The sequence below is a fragment of the Chiloscyllium punctatum genome, chromosome 4 (assembly GCF_047496795.1).
Source record: "Chiloscyllium punctatum isolate Juve2018m chromosome 4, sChiPun1.3, whole genome shotgun sequence".
In the NCBI taxonomy this organism is placed as follows: domain Eukaryota; kingdom Metazoa; phylum Chordata; class Chondrichthyes; order Orectolobiformes; family Hemiscylliidae; genus Chiloscyllium; species Chiloscyllium punctatum.
This window is the reverse complement of record NC_092742.1, coordinates 38237225-38261357: the sequence shown is the minus strand read 5'-3', so window position 1 is coordinate 38261357 and position 24133 is coordinate 38237225. Positions and strand designations below refer to the sequence as shown.

Below are 24133 nucleotides of genomic sequence, written 5' to 3'. Positions count from 1 at the left end.
GGCAAGTTCTTCAAAACTGCATACCACTTTGCATTCATCCCCTGATAGGTTTGCTCCAGTGGGTGATGCTGGTAACTAGGCGATTGCTGCGAGATATAATCCCAAGAGTATGACAATGCCAGGCTGCGGCTTGACTAACTTGAGACAGTGCTCCCCAGAATCTAGTTAAGGGATAACTTTGCAGTGGCAAGAAGGGCTGGGTTTGCTGTTGCAGTTTTCACTGCACAGATTGATGTCAGATGGACCAAAGAGGTGCAGGTTAGGTAAACTGGCCCTGGGAAATGTAGGATTATGGGAATAAGGTAGGGGTGAATGTCTGGATGGGATCCTCTTTGGAAGATCAATGTGGACTCGATGGGCCCAATAGCCTGTTTCCACACTGAAGGGATTTTATGATTCTGGTTTCATTTCTTGGACTTTGTAGTGGTTCAACACAAGACTAATTTGTTGAGCAGTTTCAGGGTGCATTTAACAATCAACTACATTGTTGGAGTTGTTGAGTTACATAGTGGCCAGATCCAGCAAACAGATCTTTCCTTAAAAAGGACATTAGTGAACCAGATGGGAATTTATAACAATTGACAATAGTTCCATCGTCCGGAGTTATTAACTGAATTCAAGTTCAGTTGCCATGATGGGATTTGCACTCACGTCACTAAAGCAGTAGTCTGGACGATTAAAAAGTAAATTCAAATGATGATAATTTGAAAAAGGGTGCAGAAACATTTATACATTTTTGAAAGTGGGAGAGTGAGTTGAGAAAACGCATGGCTATTGATCCGATATTATGCTAAACAGTCGTAAAATAATTGGTAAGACCTCAAATTGTTCACGTCTAGGCACCATACTTCAGTAAGAAAATGCACAATTTTGAGGGAGTAGATAGATGGTTTTATCAGGCTGACCCCAGAGATGAAGAACTCCAATTACATGGAGAGGTGGGAGAATCTAGGATTATTGCAAAATAGACAGACTCTGTTCTCTTATATCTTCAGGGAAACAAAGTTATGGATATATTTTGCCTCAAGTTCATGCCTGTATTGGGCAAAAATGAATCTTATAAACAAAAAAGTGCTACAAAATGCTATTTTAGAATTTCCACATTTAATTTCCTTTTAATACTTACCCCTTCTTCAAAAGCCCATCGTCTGCTAACTTCATTCTCATTATGATTATATGTTTCCTGACGAACTTCAATTATTCTATGACGCATATTTTCTATTTCAGAGACAATCTGAAAGAACAAAATCAAATCCTCACCAAATAGAAGTGATAACAAAAGTAATTAATTTGGATGAAACTAAATAGGAATACGAACAGCACGAAAATAATTCAACATCCCAGACATGAGCCAGAATTAGATGTATTACAGGACAACTACACAGAAAACACAAGCACTTTGGGAAGACTAGCCTCATTGAAACTTGAAAGAGATTCAATAAAACAATGTGCAAGTGGGAGACACTGAAAAGAATTAGAAGTGAGGGAGTGAGAGGATGACCGCTGGGATCTGGGTGGAAAAGCACAAAAAAAAAGGAGAGGAATGACAGACATGCTCACAAAAAAAAAAGATAAAGAGAAACAAAAGACAAGAGAAACAAGACCAAAGAGAAGCAGCTAAAATCAAATTGAAAGAGGGAGTTATCAAGTAATGAAGCATACAAAAGGCAATGGATAATATCCTTAATGCAGAACATAGGGAGTTAGAAAGGAAGCTAAAAGCAGAACCTCAAAACAGTGCTCTCAGGATTGTTAATTTTTATTATTCAATCTTGGGATATGGGCATTGCTGGCTGACCAGAGTATAAATAGAAGGGTATCAGTTAAGTTGCTAGATATCGCAAGGTGGTGTGTTTCAGATTCCTGGGCCATTGGTACTGGCTATGGGGAAGGTGGGACCAGTACAAGGTGGACAGATTGTATCTGGCAGATCTGAACAAATGTCCATATGGGAGTATTTGCTCGCATAGCAGCTGGGGAGAATGGAATTGAAAGGCAGGGCTAACGGGACCAATGCAGGGACACAGAAGAGGGGGAAATACTTGAGAAAGAATTCCTGGAATATTTACAAGCTGGTTTTCTGGATCAGCGTGTTTAGGAACCAACTACTAAACAGGTCATTCTCGGCTGGGCATTGTGTAATATGAAAGCATTATTGCTAATTGAGTTGCGCAAGTCCCTTTGGGAAAGTGTGACCCTAATGATAGAAATGCAGTTGATTGAGAATCTGAATCTAAATAAAGGCAACTTTAAGCAAGCATAGCAAGCATTGTTGAAGTGACGATGACGGATAGGCAGTGGCAAATATCTAAAGAGAACATGTAGGAGATGCAACAATTGTTCATTCTTATCTGGCATAGAAATAGGAAAGTTAGCCTGACTGTGATGGAAAAGGGCAATTAGATCCAAGAATAGGGTTTACTAAGTGGCTAAAAAAAGACTGGGAGGATTGAGAAGTTTAAATTTTGAAGGCCAAAAAAATTAAGTGGGAGAAAATAGAGTAAGAGAGTAAGTTTACAGGAACATACAAATTAAATGGCTTCTACAGTATCTGAGAGAATTACTAAAGACAAACGAGGTATCTTACAGTCAAAAAATAACAGAAGCTATATAGTTGAGATAATTAAATATATACTTTGGTTCAGACTTCACAAAAACACAAGTAACATCCAAAATGCATGGACTAGTGAGATGAATTATCTGAAGAAAACTGGCATTAATAGTGGAAGCTATCACAGAGTCTGTTTCCATGCTGTAGGATTTTTCAGTCCAACTAGTTCACACCAACCATGCTCCCAAGCTAAACTAGTCCCACTTGCCTGCATTTAGCCTATATCCTTCTAAACTTTTCCTATTCGTGTCTCTATCCAAATGCCTTTTAAATATTCTAACTGTACCTTCCCCTACCACTTCATCTGGCAGGTGACTCTGCCAGAACCAGTGTCTATGAGAAAAAGTTGCCCCCTTGCTATTCACTTTATCTATGCTCCTCATGATTTTATAAACCTCCAAGGCAATCCCTCAATCTCCTACACTCCAGTGCAAAAAGTCCAAGCCCATTCAACCTCTCCTTATAACTCAAACACTCCATTCCCAGTAACATACTGGGAAACCTTTTCTGAACCCTCTCCAAGTTAATAATAACCTTCCTATAAACATGGCAACCAGAACTGTACTTAGTCCTCCAGAAGATGCCTCACCAATATCCTGTGCAACGTGACTTCCCAACTCCTTTACACAAAGGGCTGAGCAATGAAAGCAGGTTTGCTCAACACCTTAACCATTCTGTGATGCAAATTCCAAAGAATTATGCACCTGAACCCCTAGATGTCTGTTCTGCAACACTACCCAAAGCCCTACCATTAATTGTACAGGTATTGCCCTTGTTTGTATGACCAAAATTCAATACAGGTAGACAATCCTTTATCCAAAATCTGAAGGTTTTTTTTGTAAAGTTTTTTTCTCATTAATAAGGTTGTTTGGCATGCGGTTAACCCAAGTCGACACCCACTATGTGGGTCACTCAGATGAGACATGTGGGGATGTGGCCCAGCACTGGCAGGCCTCTCTCTCAAGCCCAGTTTTACTGATAGAGTCTGCTCCTCTGGTAAGATTTTTAAAAATTTCACCAAACTCTATTCTGAAAAATTTTGAATTCTGAAAACCAGCTGGTCCCGAGCATTTCGGATAAAGGATTGGGCACCTGTACCTTGTATTTATCCAAATTAAACTTCACCTACCAGTCAGCCCATTGACCAAATTGATCAAGATTTCTTTGTAACCTTCACTGTCCACTATACCACCAATTTTCAGAACAAAAAAAAAGCCACAAACTGCAATGCAAAATTTGAATTCCAGCACAGGCACAAGGAAGAGAATTTAGTTTCAGAATTTAAATGCTCCATTAAGCACAAAATTACCTATTAACATCCAAAGGACTTGCATGGAAAACAATGATGGATGATGAAACCCAATGCTAATTTGAGGCCGATTAGATTTAGAAACAATCATCTTGACTGGGAAGGGTGTGTTGCAGAGTATGAACAAAATAATACAGAATAGAATTTCTACAGTTAGGAAATAGGGCCTTCTGCCCAATAAGTCCACACGGACTTTTTGAAGAGTAACCCACTCAGATCCATTCTCCCTACCCTATATTTATCCCTGACTAATGCACCTAACCATCCCTGAACACTCTGGGCAATTTAGCATGGGCAATTCACTTAACCTGCACATCTTTGGACTATGGAATGCAACCAGAGCACCTGGAGGAAATCCACGCAGACACGGGGATAATATGCAACCTCCACACAGACAGTTGCCAGAGGCTGGAATCGAACCCAGTCCCTGGCGCTAAGGCAGCAGTGCTCACTACTGAGCCACCGTGCCACCCCCTCCTTTACAGTGGAGATTGGGTTCAGCAGTCAGATCACTTATGAAGGCCAGTAAGATGGAACCTCGCTCAACGAATCAGAAAACTTCGAACACAGCACAGACTGCTGGCCTGGAAGCTTAGAGGTGACCACTGTTGATAAATGATTCCTCGACTTCCATTGCAATACAGCAAGCTATTCTTCAACAGGTCACTATGTGCATACAGGCACCCAGAAGCATGGCAATGGCACTGTGCAAGAGTAAGGATCATCAGTCAGGTAGACAGTTTACCTGTTTCCACACTTGCCACTCTACCAGTACCCCTGTTCTTCCTTGACTGGCAGGTAGCTCCGCCATTCAATTAAACAACGGTCAACCAGTTTGTGTACTAACTTCCATATTCCCATCAACTCCAATGGAGTATGATTTCCCTGCCTAACAAGAATCTACCTTTACCTTTTTAAAAAAAAGGTCAAATGACCTCACCTCCACTGCCTTTTGTGGCAGAGTTCCAAACTCAGTCCTCAGAAAAATACCTCCTCCTTAAAAGGGTGATGCCTAACTTTTAAAGTGTTGTCTACCTTAGCACTCACTCAAAAGAAGAAACATCTTCCACAACCACCTTACCACCATTATTCAGGGATCTTATACATAATCAAATTACCCTTCATTTTTCTCAATTCCAGTGGAATCAAGCCCAATCTGTTCAACTTTTCTTTGTAAGATTAACAGCTTATTCCAGGTTTCTATCTAGTAAATAAAACAGAACTTGACAAATCTCTGGGAACTTGGAGGTTGCAACTATAGACATGACAAGGAGTCGCTTGTGGATGCAGTTTACTTGGATGTTCAGAAGGCTTTTGATAAGGTCCCATGTGTTGTACGTCTCTATGACTATGTGCTAAATGCTGGCTGCTACTTCTGATTGGATTAAGAACATCTGTCAGCTCTGCTTGCATAATTAAGAGAGTTTAGTCCTTTTGTTTTATAAGTTAGTAAATGTTAGTAAAAATACTAGGCCTATATGCTTTAAATTAGAAACTGTACTTGTTCTAAGTAGAGAGATTATTCAACTGATTACCGCAGCTGGGTGCACTATTTGCCAGTGAGGGTTTCATTCATTCATGCAATTTCACATAAGCACTGTTTTGACTGTTCGTTTCTTAAGGGGATAATGGCCCAAGTATGTACTAACTGGGGAAAATGTTTGGTGTTCCAGATTCGAGAAACTTTTGGTAAGGGCTGATTAATATTATCTTTCGTGGAGACTTGAAGGGGACGGTATTGTTTACGATATTGACACCTGTTTGGGGGTAGCTTCTGATGTAGAAATAGGCCTGGTAAGGGTTTATGGTGAAAGGGAGGTTTTAATTTTGGTCAATGTTGTAATAGTAAAATATATTACAAAACGCATGTAAATGAATGAATAAAAGTGTGTTTTGGTAAACAGATTAGTAAAGGGTTATGAATGAATGAATGGAAACTCGGTATTAATGGGTTTAGCAAGCTGGTGAGTGAGTAAAATAACCTAAAACACATCATCTCTCAACATGTAGCCAAAGTCTGGTTACTTTGTAATAAATAGTAATTAGTGTAAGGATTACCAGGTAAATTGGGGAATTTTGAGTGCATATTTTAACATCTTTAACTCCAGAAATACTGAGGCTTGATTTCCCGCAAGCTGTTCCGGGGAGCCATATTAGAATATCATGTGGAAAGATGTGAACTTATTCATTTTGTATTTTTCTAAAAAGGTGTGATTGGGAAGTGTTAGTCTTGTCTCACTAAAAGGCCTTCACTGCACCAGTGGGAGTACAAAAGTAAAAATGTCTTGCTGCAAGTGTGTAGCACCTTGTGAGATCACACTTGTTTGAGCTGTATGTTACACATTTACCAGATTGATCCCTGGGATAGTGGGATCTTATTATTAGAAATGGAGAAACTGGACATGTATTCTCTTAATGTTTTGAAGATACAACCTCACCCACACTTATGATATGCACACGGAGTAGAAATGGTTAACATGCTCCCCTGGCTGGTGCAGTTAGGAACAGGTGACAGTAATGTATAAGACTCAGATAAGGGGGAATTTTTTCACTGAGGGTGGTGAGTCTTGGGAATTCTCTACCCCAGCCAGCAATCATTGCTTAATTGTTGAGCATGTCTGGGATAGACATTTATACCTTCTGGTGAATAATGATGTCAAGAAATATAGAGATTGCATGCAGAAACTAGCTTTGAGGCAGGTGATCAACCATTATCTAATTAAATAGCGAAGCAGCTTGATATGCTGAAAAGTCTGCTCCTAAGGTTATATTTCTAACCTTCATTTTTGATGGAGCATGGCTGATAAATTTCAATATGTTTAACACATTCACAGTAGTAACTAAATTTTGATCGCCATGCTTTAGACTTCCATAATTGCCTGGATTATTGTAAAATACTCCATGCACGTTGAACTGCTAGTCTCCCAGGCTGATATTTCCTTCCTCCAGTACCTCATTGAGCCATACGGTTGTCATCTTGTATCCTCAAATACTCCCAGCTGCAGAGTAGTGGATTGTTTTGCCTCTAATTTTAGTATTTCTCCATCTCACTCGCTAATAGGGTTAGTTTTTGGAATCGAAAAAAATTCATTTATTTTTGTTTCCTTTCTTTCTCCACATTAATTTCAATGCTTGTTAAATAATTAAACATAGAAAATAGTCAAAAAACCTTGAAAAAGTGTGTCAGAAGTGATTTCTCTTTCATATGTTCATGTTGACTCTGCCCAATTGAACCATTTTTAAAGTGTCCAGTTGTTATATCCTTTATTGTAAATTCTAACATTTTCCTACTAACCCAACATCAAACTAAGAGCTCTACTCTTGGCCATTTTCCCACTCCCTTCTTTTGCAAATAGTGGGTTTAGATTTGTTGCTTTCCAGTCTGCAGAAACCTTTTCAGAATGTAAAGAATTCAGGATGTACATCCACTAACTCTATAGCCACCTCCTTCAACACACTGGGAGTATGTTAATTTGTTCCAGGAAATTGTTAACTTTCGACCCCTTTATTAATTTCTTTCAGATGCTCAGTACCTTGATTGCCTTGTATTTCTGAGAGTGTCTGCCTCTTTCTCCAAAGCGATAAATTTTATAGTGTCTCCACCTCTAATGAAGGAGTTTTGTTCTAGCTAATATTTAGCTTTAAACATATTTAAAAGAAACTTTTAGTGCACCTTTGTTGCTCAGAGCTTGCATTCATAGTAAGTTTTGTGGTCGCCCTTTGTGATGTAAATTGCTCCCAATCGTCAGACTTACCACTTTTACACAGCATCCACTTCTTTTGATTGTATTCAATCTTTAACTTATTTTGTTACCTTTATCATTGGGCATTTATGCCTATGATGAATGAGTGTTGGATGCAGGCATGTAATATTTTAAACGTTAGCTTTTTCATGCATTATCCAAAGCCCAAGATACGGCCATGAACATTCAGGAAAGTTCCTTATTTTATAAAAACACTACATTTGGGCAATTCCTCTTCAAAATGACAAAATATACAATATCTTTGAATGCAATGGTTCTCTTTCAGTAAAGAAAGTGCACAGTAACCACGCGGTCTCACCAATTATTATAACCTACTTTTATATTCCTTTCCCATTGTAATAAAGAAAAGGATTCATTGTACACAAGTATGGCACATGTGAAAGCAGACAAGTATTATATAACACGGGTTTCCTCAATGTGAATTGGCTATAATGCAATTGAAGAATTTAGACCATTGTTTGTAGAATGCGAACTTTCCTTACCTGTACCGGCTATAAACTGAATCTGGCCCTATTAGTTTAAACAACACTGCTATTAGGAGATTTTCTTATAAAACTGGATTGCATGGTAACAGCACTATTGCATTATATCAGAACTCATTTTATTTACCTTTTGCAATTCATGTGCCAATACACCCAGATCCCAATGAGCTGCCAAGTTCTGTAATCCCTACAAATAATGTGCTGCTTCTCATTTCTATCTGCCAAATTGGACAATTTCACATTTTCCCACATTATACCCTTCTTTTTTGCCCAATCACAACATACTTATATCTCTTTGCAGACGACTCCCGTTGTCACAACATACTCCTGTGTACTGGTGTCAAAGTGATAAAGCTAGATAGATGTGGCTAATCTATTTTTCATTTGTGCATTATATTTTAAATTTTGCTTTCTTTCAGTCTTTGCAAACCGAAGCAATTTTATGTATCAAATTCGATGAAGTTTTGGCTTGAATATTTGGTATGACATTTTTGTAGTTAATTCTCTTATATAAATGCTTTCCTACTGAGGAAGGAGTCATTGATAAACTTTTAGTTTTGGCAAAAGTGAGGAATGCAGATGCTGGAAATCAGTCTAGATTAGAGTGGTGCTAGAAAAGCACAGCTGGTCAGGCAGCATCAGAGGAGCAGGAAAATTGATGTTTTGGGCAAAAGCCCTTCATCAGGACGGCTTTTGCCCGAAATGTTGATTTTCCTGCTCCTCGGAAGCTGCCTGATCCCCAGTCTTTTAGTTTTGCTCAATTAAAGAATGACAAACTCAATTAGCACAAGTTTATATTATAGAAAGCCAGGCTATCTTCACTGGTCAGAATGCACACCAGGATTCATACAGTTCACCATGCTAAAAGGTTGGCCTTATTGGCAACTTCACAAATAGGGCTCAAGCCATTTGTTCACTGTGCAAACTTGACGAAACAAAACAAAAAAATTGATCGGTTTCAAGGCTGTCCCACTAGATTAAAGCTATTGCGATTAGGTAATTCCTCACTAATTATGCAAACTCATTCAAGGCCCTACGTTGATCACTCAATCTCGAAAAGGGGTCCAGTGCACCTCAGATTACCCTGAAAGTGTCTCAACACAGGTGAAGTTAGGTATTTTACACTTCTAGTGTGTAGCTTCACTCAAATGATGTTCACTACCAACAGGATGCTGTTTTTAAGCCAAAAAGATGTATTGCTTATAATACAAATAAATGATGCAGCACATGAGTTTCAGTGCTGGCATGATGCCAAGGAGCATATCCCTTCGACAGTTCATAAAATGTGGAGTATACTCAACCAGACTGCTTTTGCGAAACTCAAGTATCCAACAATAGCTGTCTGTGGTTATGTAACTGGAAAATATTTGCTAGATACTCCTATGTGAAGAATTATGCAGACAATCAATTTAGGAACATCAGTTGAGGAAAAGGCCTGCTTGTTGTCAGCATAAAAGAACACATTAACACATACTGCACCTATTTCAACTCAAAACAGGTGACAGCCATTTGCTGGTTCACAGTCAACCTCCCCAGTATAAATACAAAACCCAAGAGTTAATTGTGATTTCGCATTAATGGGTGCATCGTCCATAGCAGGGTATTCAGAGTCCAATTGCTAACAAATCAGCACTCTCCACTTATAGTTTAAATGATTCCTTTTGAACTGGTATGCTTACGAACTGTCCTGACGAGTGAAAGGTGAAAAGTTGACAAGATGCGTTTTTCAGCAATACTCAAGTTCCAGTAATAATTTGATCATACGGAAGTGAGAACATTTTATGCAAAGGGATGATACCATAAAACTTAAATACATACCGAATCATATAGCAATCATACACATTTTCAAACATTCCTCTATACTTAGAATGTCAGAGAAACTACAATTTAGAAGACCCGGAATCTTCATGATCTGACTTGCAGAGGATGAACTGCAAACATTGCACTTTTAAATCCTTACTTGTATGCACGGAAGAAAGAAAAAAAACGTAAAAGTATTCTATTCCTTGGAGAAGGAATGTGGGCCTTGAAAGCCTCCCAATTTATGAAGTTAAAAATCACAACACCACAGCACCACTCTAATCTAGACTTTGATTTCCAGCATCTGCATTCCTCACTTTTGCCAAAACTAAAAGTTTATCAATGGACTCCTTCCTCAGTAGGAAAGCATTTACATAAAAGAGAATTAACTACAAAAATGTCATACCAAATATTCAAGCCAAAACTTCATCGAATTTGATACATAAAATTGCTTCGGTTTGCAAAGACTGAAAGAAAGCAAAATTTAAAATATAATGCACAAATGAAAAATAGATTAGCCACATCTATCTAGCTTTATCACTTTGACACCAGTACACAGGAGTATGTTGTGACAATGGGAGTCGTCTGCAAAGAGATATAAATATGTTGTGATTGGGCAAAAAAAGATAGTCACCTGATGAAGGAGCGACACTCCGAAAGCTAGTGCGCTTCCAATTAAACCTGTTGGACAATAACCTGGTGTTGTGATTTTTAACTTTGTACACCCCAGTCCAACACCAACATCGCCAAATCATGACTACTATTGACACCAATTTATGAAAGCCACTATGTAAGTGCACTCTGACGAAGTTAATCTACTCACATCTTTCACTCTTCACAAGTCGGCACAGAAATTCATGAACAAATGTCACCACCACACATTTTGAAGCACAGAACTATTTTTATCTTTTGCCTCTACAGCTTATGGTTAACAATGGCTCTTCGCCAATTTAGGATTACAGAAAACAAGTCGCAAAATTTTGTGCCTTAATTGTTTTTGCTCACTTTAAGTAATATCAGCACCATTTAATTTTCCAGTCCAAATGCAGAATTTCTGAATCTAAAGAGCAACAGACAATTAAAACATCTGCAAATTTTTCACATTTACTCTGGACATACTAGGGTGAAAACCATCAAGTCCTGAAGATATGAAAATCTTAAACCCAATAACTTTCTCCATATTGTTGCTTATAAATATTAAACCTAATAAATGCCTCTCTACAACTTATTTTAAGGTGCCATTCCAGTTAATATTTTGTATGTTTTCTTCAGTGAAGGGCAAATTACTGATTCAACAAATCTACTTTCCTTCTCGTAGGATCAATGCAGCATATTTGATCCATTACATCTGCACCAGCTCTGCAAATTAGCATTACGAATTAGTGTCATTCACCTACCTTCTTCCCATAACCCTACACATTTGAAGAGGAACAATTACCCACTCTCCTCGACCACCTTGTCCGAAATTGCCTCCACCACACTTGCATACCAGATCTTAACTACTTACAAAGCTTCTTGTGATATTTGTCTTTTAACAAATTACAAATCTGTATCCTTCAACCCCAATCCTTTTACAAATAGCAACAGATTCTCTCTATCCAAACACCTCAATTTTGAAAACTTGCAAATCTCCTTAGCCATCTCTTCAACAAAAATTGTCCTAACTTTTCATTTATTTTTATAACTGAATTTTCTCAGCCATAGAACCACTCAAACTGTTTCAGCACACTCACCAATGCATTCACATCCTCTTTGAAGTGTGCTGCCATAACTATACATAATACTCCAAAAGGAGGTCCAACTAGTATCTTATGCAAGTCCAGCATAACCGCTTTGCTCATGTTCTTTTTGCTGCTACTAAGAAAGCCTGGATACTCTATATTGGATAACTACTCCCTCATTTCTCCTGCCAACTTGAATAACTTATGCACTTATACACCCTGGTGTCTATGCTCCAGCTATTCTTTTCAGTTTATACCACTCGCTACAATCTTTCTACTAAAATGTAGATAGTGCCGTGTCTTCAAGTAAAGGTCACAGAGTCAGATGTACAGCATGGAAAAAGATACCAATCAGATATCCTAAATTAATATAGCTCAATTTGCCAGGACTTGGTCCATATCCCTCTAAACCCTTGCCAGTCATATAGCCATCCAGATGACTTTTAAAATACTCTAATTGTACAAGTCTCCACCACTTCCTCTGGCAGTTCATTCCATACACTCACTACTCTTTGCATGAAAAAGTTGGTCCTTAGGTCCCTTTTATATCTTTCCGTTCTCACCCTAAACCTATGCCCTCCATTTCTGGATTTCCCCCACACCAGAGAATAGAACTCTTCTATTTATGCTATCCATGCCCCTCATCATTTTATAAACCTTGATAAGACTACCCCTAGCCTCCGATGCTCCAGGGAAAACAGCCCTTGCCTATTTGGCATCTCCCTATAGCTCAAACTCGCCAACCCTGGCAACATCCATGCAAATCTTTTCTGAACCCTTTCAAGTTTCACAACATCCTTCCAATAGGAAGGTGGCTAGAATTGCACACAATATTACAAAAGTGGCCTAACCAATGTGTTGTACAGCCACAACATAACCTCAATTTCCATACTCAATGCACTGACCAAGAAAGCAAAGCATACCAAATGCCTTCACTATCTAACCTGTCTGCAAATCCAATTTCAAGGAATTACGAACCTGCACGCCAAGGCCTCTTTGTTCAGCAACACTCCCCCAGGATCATACCATTAAGCGTACAAGTTCTGCCCTGATTTGCTTTCCCAAAATATTTATCTAAATTAAACTCCATCAGCCCATTGGCCCATCTGATCAAGATCTTGTTGTAATCGGAGGTAACCTTCTTCACTGTCCACTACACCTCCAAATTTTGATGTCATAGTGTCGTAGAAATGTAATGCATGGAAACAGACCCTTACCTCCTATGCTCACACCCAAATCATTTATATAAAATGAAAAAAAGGTAGGGAACCCAGCACTGATCCTTGTGGCACTCCACTGGTCACAGGCATCCAGTCTGAAAAACAACCCTCCACCACCACCCACTGTCTTCTACCTTTGAGCCAGTTCTGTAACCAAATGGCTAGTTCTCCCTGAATGCCACATGATCTAACCTTGCTAATCAGTCTACCAGGAGGAACCCTGTCAAATGCCATACTGAAGTCCACATAGATCATGTCCAGCGCTCTGCCTCTATCAATCCTCTTTGTTACTTCAAAAAGCTCAAACTAGTAAGGCATGATTTCCCATCCACAAAGCCATGTTGACTATCCCTAATCAGTCCTTGCCTTTCCAAGTAAAAGCAAAGTCTGCCCCTCAGGATTCCCTCCAACAACTTGTCCACCACCAATGTCAGGCACACTGGTTTATAGTTTTTTGGCTTTTCCTGACCACCTTTCTCAAATAGTGGTACTACATTTGCCAACCTCCAGTCTTACAGCACCTTACCTGCAACTATCGATAATACAAATATCTCAGCAAGGGGCCCGGCAATCACTTCCCTAGCTTCCTGCAGGAGTTCCAAGTTACACCTGATCAGGTCCTGGGGATTTCTCCGCCTTTATGGGTTTTTAAGACATCCAGCACCACCACCTCTGTAATATGGACATTTTAAGATGTCACCATCTATTTCCCCTTTTCCATATCTTCCTTGCCCTTCTCCATAGTAAACACTTATGCAAAATACTCATTTAGTATCTCACCCATGTCCTGCATCTACACATAGGCTGCCTAGCTGATCTTTGAAGGGTCCTATTCTCTCCCTAGTTACCCTTTTGTGCTTAATGTACTTGTAAAATCCCTTTGGATTCTCCTTAACACTATTTGCCAAAGCTATGTCCCCTTTCTGCCTTCCCGATTTCCTTCTTAAGCATACTCCTACGCAATTCTTATAACTCAAGCTTCAATAACACAAATTTGTTGTAATGTGAATGACGAAATGGGGACACTTTCTAAAGTTGAAAATGTGTTGCTGGAAAAGCGCAGGTCAGGCAGCATCCAAGGAACAGGAGAATCAACGTTTCGGGCATAAGCCCTTCTTCAGGAATGAGGAAAGGTCTAGATCATTTCTTAAGGAAATGCAGAAGCACTGACCCAGAGAACCTTCCTCCATACCAAAAAAAAATCACTTCTAACAGTTAGTTTCCTGTCACTGAACCAATTACTTTCATACCCACATTGCTACCATCTTTTTTATTCCATGAGCTCTAACTTTGTTTAAACCTGTTTTGCAGAAATATGTTGAATACCTTTTGGAAATTTACATACATTACAAAATCATTAGGCTTCATTAGTTATAGAGTAATACAGCATGAAAAACAGGCCCTTCAGCCCAAACTGGTCCATGCTGACCATGGTGTCCACTCAGCCAGGTCCAATTGCCTGCATTTGGTCCATATCCCTTTAAACCCTTCTTACCCATGTGCCTATCTAAATGTTTTTTAAAAAATTTTGCTATTGTATCTGCCTCAACCACTTTCCTAGCAGCCCATTCTATATACGCACCACTCTCGTATGAAGATATTGGCCCTCAGATTCTTCTTAAATCTTTCCCCCTTCACCTTAAAACAATGCCCTCTCATTCAATTCCCCACCCTTTGGGGGGGAAAAAAAACTATACGCATTCATATTATCGATGTCCATCATGATTTTATACACCTCAATAAAGTCACCCCTCACTCCCATACATTCCAAGGAATAAAGTCCTACTCTGGCTAACCTCTCCCTATAACTCAGGCCTATGAGTCCTGACAAGATCCTCTTAAATCTTCTTTGCACTCTTTCCAGTTTATGCCCTGTTAACACTTCAAACAAACAAGTTTATTAAATCTAATTTTCTGTCAAGAAACTGAATGACCTGATCAATCATGGCCAATGACATGACAGACCCGATGAGCTTTACCCATTAGTGAGGGCTAATCATGCCACTAACTCAACTGAACTTTACGTGAATAGACTTACAGACCAGACCAAACCCCCCTCCAAATATTTTAAATTAGCGTAGACACTAGATTTTATTTATTTTAAAATGTATGCATAAGGTGTTGCGTTCTAAATGCTATTTGATTGGTTAAATGTATTGTCAAGCAAGGCACTTGATTCATATACTATAAGAACAGAAGAAAAAAATTAGCTTAGCCGTAACTCTATTATAATGAATAACTAATTAATAGACCCAGTAAATTACTAATTAACTGTTCCAATATAGTAACATGTCATTTGACAAAGGCAAACTCAGAAAAACACAGTCTCATATGCATCTCCAGCAGCAGCAAAACACTAAAGAGAAAACTCTGGGAAAGTGCAACAGGGAGAAATATACTGTAGTTTCCAAAACCTGCTGAGATCTCTGCAACAATTGCTGAAAGCTACAAGCAAAAATCCTGGTTTTCTGGGAGCTTGACTACACCCATTCATTCAAGCTGCTTCTATTGTCCCAACTTTAATAAGAAAACTAAGGCCTCACCAGCTGTTTACTTTATGAATTTTCAATAGACAGCTTGGAACCTCTGCCTTAAAACCTTCTATCAAAAACAAAAACCAGGTCAAAATACATCTCAGTGCCGTAGCATAAGACATCAGATTAGATTAGAAATAAAACAGTTAGAACTATGCTTTTCAAAACCCCAGTGAGTAAAGTTAAAGAAACATATTACCTGAATAGACTATGATGTTCATGTGACTGCATATTGAAGTAGAGAATAAAACTTTTACCCAAGAATCACTACAGGATTCATATATAAAATCAGAATTTATATATAGTCTACATTACCTGAGCAGGATCATTTATATCAATTCCAGCTGTTAGATCATTTCCTGGAGTAACATTATCAAAATGTTCATTTGTGGATGCCAGCTCTTGACGTAGTTTAATAAAATCCTCTGAAGATATTATATCTTTAGGCAAGTGATTCTGAACATGATCTTTGAACCTGAAAAACAGTAGAATTATTCAAACTTCGTGTAAAATTGTAGATTAATGAGTCATTCATTACCAGACAAAGAGTTAGGAAAGAAAATTCCAGTTTATAATACAAAATATTGGGATACACTATTGGAATTTTCCTACCCTGAAGATTCAGTTTATTGAGAATTTCACATTTAATCCTTTGTTGACTGTAGTAGAATTTCTGCACAAAAATAAAAATAAACTATTACCACTTTTAATTTACTAAGAATATGGAGAATTTAAAAATATTCCAAGGTCAGCACAATTTTTGAGTTTCATTGATTTTTGCAGAGGTTATTGGTCAGGAAACAGGGTAGTTTGAAAGTCAAGAATGGTTTTAACTGTGGAATAGTTAAAATACTCATGAATTGCCCAATAAAATGCAACAATAAAAATCTTAACACTAATTCACCAATATACAGACATCATACAAGATGGAATCTGTCCCAGTCAACCAGTGAACGGACTTCCTTAAACAACTTGACAAAAACACATGTTTTCTCACTCTATACTTAACCACTGTTAATTTCATATTTCCATAATCAATTGTTTTGAGATTTTGTCACATCAACTCCAAACTTCACTCAAACTTTGAGAGTAAGATTTTCAACAATAAGCAAGATTTGAACCAAACAGGTGTGTGGAAAAAAACATTTTGTTTTGAATTTTCTAGTGTACCTTTGGAAGTGATGACTGTAAAGCTGCGTTGGAATACCAAGAATCCGATCATAAATTGTAGTCACTTCTTCCAGATTTCCCCGGTCATTTTCCCAGTTGATGTAAGTTTCCCAAAGTCTGTCTGAGCGAAAGTCAGTCCCTGCAGCTAACACAGCATGTTCAAATACACTGTAGGAATATGAAAATACGTTGGTATGTCATTGTGATCTGCAGATTATTTTGCACAATTCCCCAAATTAGCTTACTTGAAGTAAAGACCATGGAATTTTAAGTGGAAATTACAAACAGCGCAGTGAGTTCTCATCTTTAAGTTATTGCAAAACATAAAATGAGCTAGAAGCAAAGCCCTCCAACCTCAGACAAGCAAACCACCACTTAAGGATTTTGTTTTGTTGATTTTTAAAGAGAGGCTATAGAAGGCATGCAAATGGAGATGGATCTTTTTGTAACGCAACACTGATTGGTATGTTTTGAAATTCTGGCATGAATGCTTTTAAAAAAGGTACTGGTTACCATAGGTGGTGAAATGATGTACTATTTTAAAATACTTGATATACCCATTTTCAGTATAATAAATTGCATCATGTATTCTTGTGTATACAGTATTTTAGGAGAAAGTGAGGACTGCAGATGCTGGAGACCAGAGTTGAAAAACGTGGTGCTGGAAAAACACAGCAGGCCAGACAGTATTTTCCCAAGTAACGTTTCAAGAGGTTATGGATGCTGCCTCATACAGATGCAATATTCAAGAGCAGACACACAAACACTTCCTGTATGAACATGGTTCTATGTTCAGACTTTCACACTGACTCCAAAACGGAACCCAATCACAACCCTGGGACTGCCTGTATATTTTAAAATGCTGCTCAATAGGGCAGGTTCACAGATTGAGTGTGAGTGTTCGGCAATAAACAAACACTTTTACTACTGATTCAACGAGTCTCTAATTACATGTTTCTCTGAATGGTACAATTCATATTTGAATGCGCTCTTTAAAATTTGTATTTTCAGATGTATTATAAAAGAGCATTTCTGATACAGATTTCTGTTATAATGCACATTTTGTCAACCTGAATTCACTGTAGCACAACTGACGAACTGGGGACGCTGTTTCTACAGCACGAACTTTTTAAGTGTGTTGACTGCAATGCTATTTATTACATTAGAAATAGTGCTTAGTGTTGGTAAAGTGCGATTTTTCTATACTGTGGGGTTGCACAAGAAACCAACCATTGCCTTTTAGAAGAACTGACTATATTTATTGGAAGAAGCCAAAAGACTTGGTTGGTAGTTTGAGGATAGTTAAAAAGTGTAGGGGTTGCAGAACAGAGTCATGGAACTGAATAATGCAAAGGGATCAGTTTCTGAGTGATTTCAAAAGTGTGAAACATAGGAGAAGTAGGAGAAGGACATTCAGGCATTTTGCTCTGCCATTCAACATGGCTGATTTCACAACTCTGTGCTGGTTCTCACTTTCTCCTCAACGATCCTAGAAGCCCAAAATCTATAACTGCTTCTACAAAGTATTTGACAAGGCTCCACATGATAGACCGGTTAACAACATTAGGTTACATGGAATACTAGAACTATCCAGTGGATACAGAACTGGCTTGAGGGTAGAAAACAGAGTGATGGTTGAGGGTTTCTTTCAGACTGGAGGCCGGTGACCAGCTGTGCGCCACAAGGATTGGTGCTGCATCCATTGCTTTTCATCATTTACATATATGAAAATATTTGGAGGTGAACTGTAGGGGTGGCCTGTACCTGGTTACATTAAAATGGCCCATGACTGTTTACACAAAATGGCCAACAAGGGTTAGATAGACTGAAACAGCCTCCTCCAGCTTTAAGAGACAAAATGGCCAAAGGAAAAATAAGCAAAACTAAACAGCCTGCTTACAAACTGAAACATAATGGTACCTTTGAACAGGACTACTCCAAGGTCAGCAAGGGGGCCCCTACCCAAGATAGTTTTGATAAGAGGATGCCTAAACATAGACAACTAAATGATCCTAGCTTTATTAATGAAAAGATAACTGTCCCAGTAAATGAATAACACCAGGTGCAAGTCTCAACCCATGCACCAGCCAGATTGACTCCCTAAGCAGTAATAAAGACAACAGCTGAAGTTATTTTGTAGTGAAGTGGTTTCCTTGAAGTTACTTGCAATATTAAGAAATAGGTTTAGTTAAAGGTCTTTCAGATAAGCATAGTAGCAGTTTTCAACATAAAAAAAAGGACAGACACACATATAACCAAAGTATACTACAAACATTAGGGAAAAAACAAACTAAACATAGGTGTAAAAGTTAGTCTCAAGAAATGCCTTCTCTTACACCCTGAACAAAACAGATTGTAATTATTAGACTGCGAACAAAGTGCTAACAGAAGTACCTGTATAATTTTAAAACAAATCAATATTACAAATCTTATATCAAGCAGTTAAAACTGTCTTTTATATTTTTACACATAATTGGGACAGTGGGAAATATAATGAATAATTGAATTTAAGCTGTCCTTAGAAATAAGCAAGCCTGAGACAGATCCAAAGGGGCAGAGCCAGTAACTGGAATACAATTGAACAGGATGCATAGGAAGATCTCAAGGTCCAGAGATTATAATATCTGGTAAACACCATAAAATCATGGGAACCTGGGGCTGTCCATAGGAATGCACATTATAGTGCAGATGTCTCTTAGGATTAGGTGTTTAGAGTAAGACAAAAGGACACAGTGACCACATTGTATTGATTACTGTAACAAAGAAATGCTGTATTTCACTGTAAACACTCTCTTCTGATCTGACCCAAAGATTAAGGAAAAAGTGCTTTCTCACAGAGGCCAGATTCAGGGAAGCTCTCATGTCCCCTAGTAATTGACCCCTTTACAATTGTGAAAAAGCCTCTTATTTTTCACTATCCATGTCATTCACAACCTTGTAAACTTCTTTCAGGTTGCCCCTCAAACCTCCTGTATTCCAATGAAAAGAAACTCAGTTTAACCAACCTTTCTTAGCAAGAATCCCCCATACCAGGCAACATCCTGGTAAACCTTTTCTGTACCCCCTCCAAAGCATTGATATCCTTCTGGTAGTGTGGGGACCAGGACAATATACAATATTCCAAGTGTTGCCTAAAGTTCTAAAAGGTGCAGCATAACTTGCTTATTCATATACTCAATAGCCCTTGCATCATAAACCTTTTCTTACTACCTTATCCACCTGCGCTGCTTTCTTCAGTGATCTATGGACCTGCACACCCAGATCCCGCTGCACTTCAATACTCCCAAAGGTTCTGCTATTCACTGTATAATTTCCACCTGTACTTGACCTTCCAAATGCATCACCTCACATTTGTCCAGATTAAACTCTGGGCAGTAGAGTGGCACAGTGGTTAGCACTGCTGCCTCACAGCACCAGAGACCCGGTTCAATTCCCAATTCAGGCAACTGTGTGGAGTTTGCACATTCTCCCTGTGTCTGCGTGGCTTTCCTCCGGGTGCTCCGGTTTCCTCCCACAGTCCAAAAATATGCAGGTTAGGTGAATTGGCCATGCTAAATTGCTTGTAGTGTTAGGTGAAAGGGTAAATGTAGAGAAATGGGTCTGGGTGGGTTGTTCTTCAGAGGGTCAGTGTGAACTTGTTGGGCCTAAGGGCCTGTTTCCACACTAAGTAATCTAATCTGAAAACTCCATCTGCCATTTTTCTACCTAAGCTGCCAATTGATCTATATCCTGCTGTATCCTCTGACAATCCTCTTTACTATCCAGAACTCCACCAATCTTTGTGTCCTCCGTAAAGTTACTCATTAGACCAGCTAAGTTTTCCTCTAAATCATTTGCGTAGATCATGAACAGCAGAGGTCCCTGCAATGATCCCTATGGAACACTAGTCTCAGCCCTACATTCCAAAAAGCATCCTTACACTGCTGCCCGGTCTCCTATGACTAAGCAAGTTCCATAACCATTTTGTGAGCTCACCTAATGTCATGTGACTTCACCTTTTGTACTAGTCGGTCATGAGGGACCTTGTCAAAGGCTTTACTGAAGTCCTTGTAGACAACATCAACCACTTTTCCCTCAATCATCGTCACCTCCTCAAAAAAGTCAAGTTAGTGAGGCACGACCTCCCTTGCATAAAACCATGTTGTCTATCATTAATATGCATTTAGAAGCAAATGGACTTTTACCTTGTTCTTGAGAATCTTTTCCAATAATTTCCCTACCACCAACAGGAGACTTACAGGCCTGTAATTTCCAGGATTATCTCTGGTGTGGAGGAGCCAGTGTTGGACTGGGCTGGACAAAGTTAGAAATCACAACACCAGGTTATCGTCCAACAGGTTGATTTAGAAGCACTAGCTTTTAGAGCACTGCTCCTTCATCAGGTGGTTCTGATGAAGGAACAGCACTCCAAAAGCTACTGCTTCCAAATAAACTTGTTGGACTGAGTGGGACCATTCTGCACAGCCACTTTGGCGCGAACAATTCGACACGGCCGGTTTGGCGCGACCCATTTCGGCGCAGACCCGTTTTGTAGGTATTCAGTAGTCGTTATTAAACTATGATTAAATTATTGAAATTAATAAAAATATTAAAATATATTTTGGTGCAGACCCATTTGGTGCAGAACTGTTTTGTAGTTATGTAGTAGTTATTAAAATTAAAACATTAATATTCAAATTATTAAAATAAAATAACTCATTAAAATGCCATCAATAATTTTGTATTTGCCTTGTTTCTTTCACTTTTATTTTTAAAACATTTTTACTGAAGAGGATAAACATTTTTATTGCTTTCGTTAATGCTTGTAAAGTAAGCCTGAAAAAGGAATAAATAAGAACTGCGCAGAATCGCTTGCGCCAAAATTAGTCGCACCAAACCGGCCGCTCTGAATTGCTCGCGCCAAAGTGGCTAAGCCAAATGGTCCTACACCCTGTTGGGCTATAACCTGGTGTGTGATTTCTAACACGCTTATCGCTGTTGCCCTTCTTAAACAATGGGACAACGCTGGCTATTCTCCGGTCCTCTGGGACCTTAGCTGTGGCCAAAGAGGATACAAAGATGTCTGTCAATTTTCCAGCAATTTGTTCTCTTACCTCCCTTAATATTCTGGGATAGGTTCATCAGGTCCTGAGGACTTATCTACATTAAGATGTTTTAAAGACTCAACACCTCTTCCTTTTTAATAACAACTTGGCTTAGAAACTCGATACTCCCCAAGATCATCCTCGATCAATTCCTTCTCTTTGGTGAATTCCAACACAAAGTATTTGTTTAGGACCTCACCTACCTCTTCTGGCTCCACAGATTCTCTTTGTTTTTGAATGGGCTGCCCCTTTCCCTGGTTACTTTTTTAAAATATATTCATATAAGCAGCTTTAGGATTCTCCTTAATCCTGTTTGCTAATGACTTTTCATGACCCTTTTTAGCCCTTCTAATTCCTTGTTTAAGTTCTTTCTTACTTTCCTTTTATACCTCAAGGGTTTTGTCAGTTCCCATGCTCCTAAACCTTAAGTATGCTTCATTTTCCTTTTTGAAAAGATTATGACATCCCTGGTCATCCAAGGTTGACATCACTTGCCACATCTACCCTTCAATCTTAGGAATATACCATTCCTGAACTCTTAACCACTGTTTGATAATATTCTCACTTCTGATGTAGATTTACTGTCAAACAGCTGCCTTCAAATCAACATTCTTCAGTTCAGAGTGTCGTTGAGATATACAGCATGCAAACAGACCCTTTGGTCAATTCGTCCATACTGACCAGATATCCTAAAAACTAATCTAGTCCCATTTGCCAGCACTTGGCCCATATCCCTCTAAACCCATCCTATTCATGTATTCATCCAGATGTCTTTTAAATGCTCTAATTGTACCAGCTTCCACCACTTCCTCTGGCAGCTCATTCCATACACACACCACCCTCTGGGTCAAATAGTTGCCCCTTGGGTCCCTTTTATATCTTTCCCTTCACACCCCAAACCTATATTCTTTAGCTCTGGACTCCCCCACCCAAGGGAAAAACCTTATCTATTTATCTTAGAGGTTTATAAAATCATAAGGGGCATGGATAAGGTCACCCCTCAGCCTCTAATGCTACAGGGAAAACAGCCCAGCCTTTTCAGCCTCTCTGTATAGCTCAAACCCTCCGACCCTGGCAACATCCTTGCAAATCTTTTGTGAACTTTTTCAAGTTTCACAACATCCTTCCAATAGGAAGGAGTCCAGAACTGCACGCAATATTCCAAAAGTGGCCTAACCAATGTCCTCTATAACCGCAACATTACCTCCCAACTCCTCTACTCAATGCTCTCACCAATAAAGTACACTAAATGCCTTCTTCACTATCCTACCCGAGGCTCCACTTTCAAGGAATAATGGACTTGCACTCCAAGGTCTCTTCGTTCAGCAACACTACAGAAGACTTTATCATCAAGTGTACAAGTTCTATTCTTATATTCTGATTTGCTTTTCCAAAATACAGAACCTCACATTTACCTAAATTAATCACCACCTGCCACTCCTCAGCCCATTGGCCCATCTGATCAAGATCCCGTTGTACTCTGAGGTAGCCTTCTTCACTGTCCACTATACCTCCAATTTTGGGGTCATCTGCAAAGTTACTAACTATATCTCCTGTGTTTACATCCAAATCATTTATATAAATGACCAAAAGTAGTGGACCCACTACTGATCCTAATGGCACTCCACTGGTCACAGGCCTCCAGTCTTAAAAACAACCCTCCACCACCATCCTAAGTCTTCTACCTTTGAACCAGTTCTGTATTCAAATAGCGTGTTCTCCTTGTATGCCAGGAAATCTAACTTTGCTAACCTTGTCAAACACCTTACTGAAGTCCATACAGATCACATCAATGCTCTGCCCTCTTTGTTAAGTCTTCAAAAACTCAATCAAGTAGGTGAGAGATGATTTCCCACAGACAAAGCCACGCTGACGATGCCTTGCCAAATACATGTACATCTGTCCCTCAGGATTCCCTCCAACAACTTGCCCACCACGGATGTCAGGCTGCCTAATATTGTTGTTGTTCGCCTTCCGCCAAGTTAACACCTTCACCCGAGGACTGCTGTTATCTCGATCCAGAAACAGCTGAAAACTCACTATGATGGTCACTACTCCTGAAATGGTCTCCCACTGAAATTTCTCTCAGCTAAAAAATCATCCACCACAACAACACTGCCATTCCAACGTCTTTCCAAAAGCTATGTTGTTAATCAAGGAGACCCTGGAGTACAGGTTCATAGCTCCATGAAAGTAGAGTCCCAGGTCAACAGGACAGTGAAGGCAGCATTTGGTATGCTTTATTGGTCAGTGCATTGAGTATAGGAGTTGGAAGGTCACATTGCACCTATACAAGGCCACTTTTTGGAATACTGTGCCCAATTCTGGTATCCCTGCTTTAGGAAGGATGTTGTGAAATTTGAAAAGGTTCAGAAAAGACTTAAGGATATTGCCAGAGTTGGAGGGTTTGAGCTATAAGAGGAGGCTAAATAGGCTGG

At 39.1% G+C, this 24133-nt stretch overlaps 1 protein-coding gene across 5 annotated transcripts in view; it reads right to left on the bottom strand.

Annotated features, from left to right (window-relative positions):
* prpf39 (PRP39 pre-mRNA processing factor 39 homolog (yeast)) overlaps nt 1–24133 on the bottom strand; it is a 64520-nt gene that overhangs the window by 17208 nt on the left and 23179 nt on the right. For all 5 annotated transcript variants that reach the window (XM_072568428.1, XM_072568430.1, XM_072568431.1 and 2 more), the window contains exons 5-7: nt 16612–16779; nt 15757–15916; nt 1127–1234 (exon numbers count right to left, since the gene is read on the bottom strand). In XM_072568428.1, coding sequence (XP_072424529.1) covers nt 1127–1234; nt 15757–15916; nt 16612–16779 — 436 coding nt within the window. The remainder of the gene's footprint in view (nt 1–1126; nt 1235–15756; nt 15917–16611; nt 16780–24133) is intronic.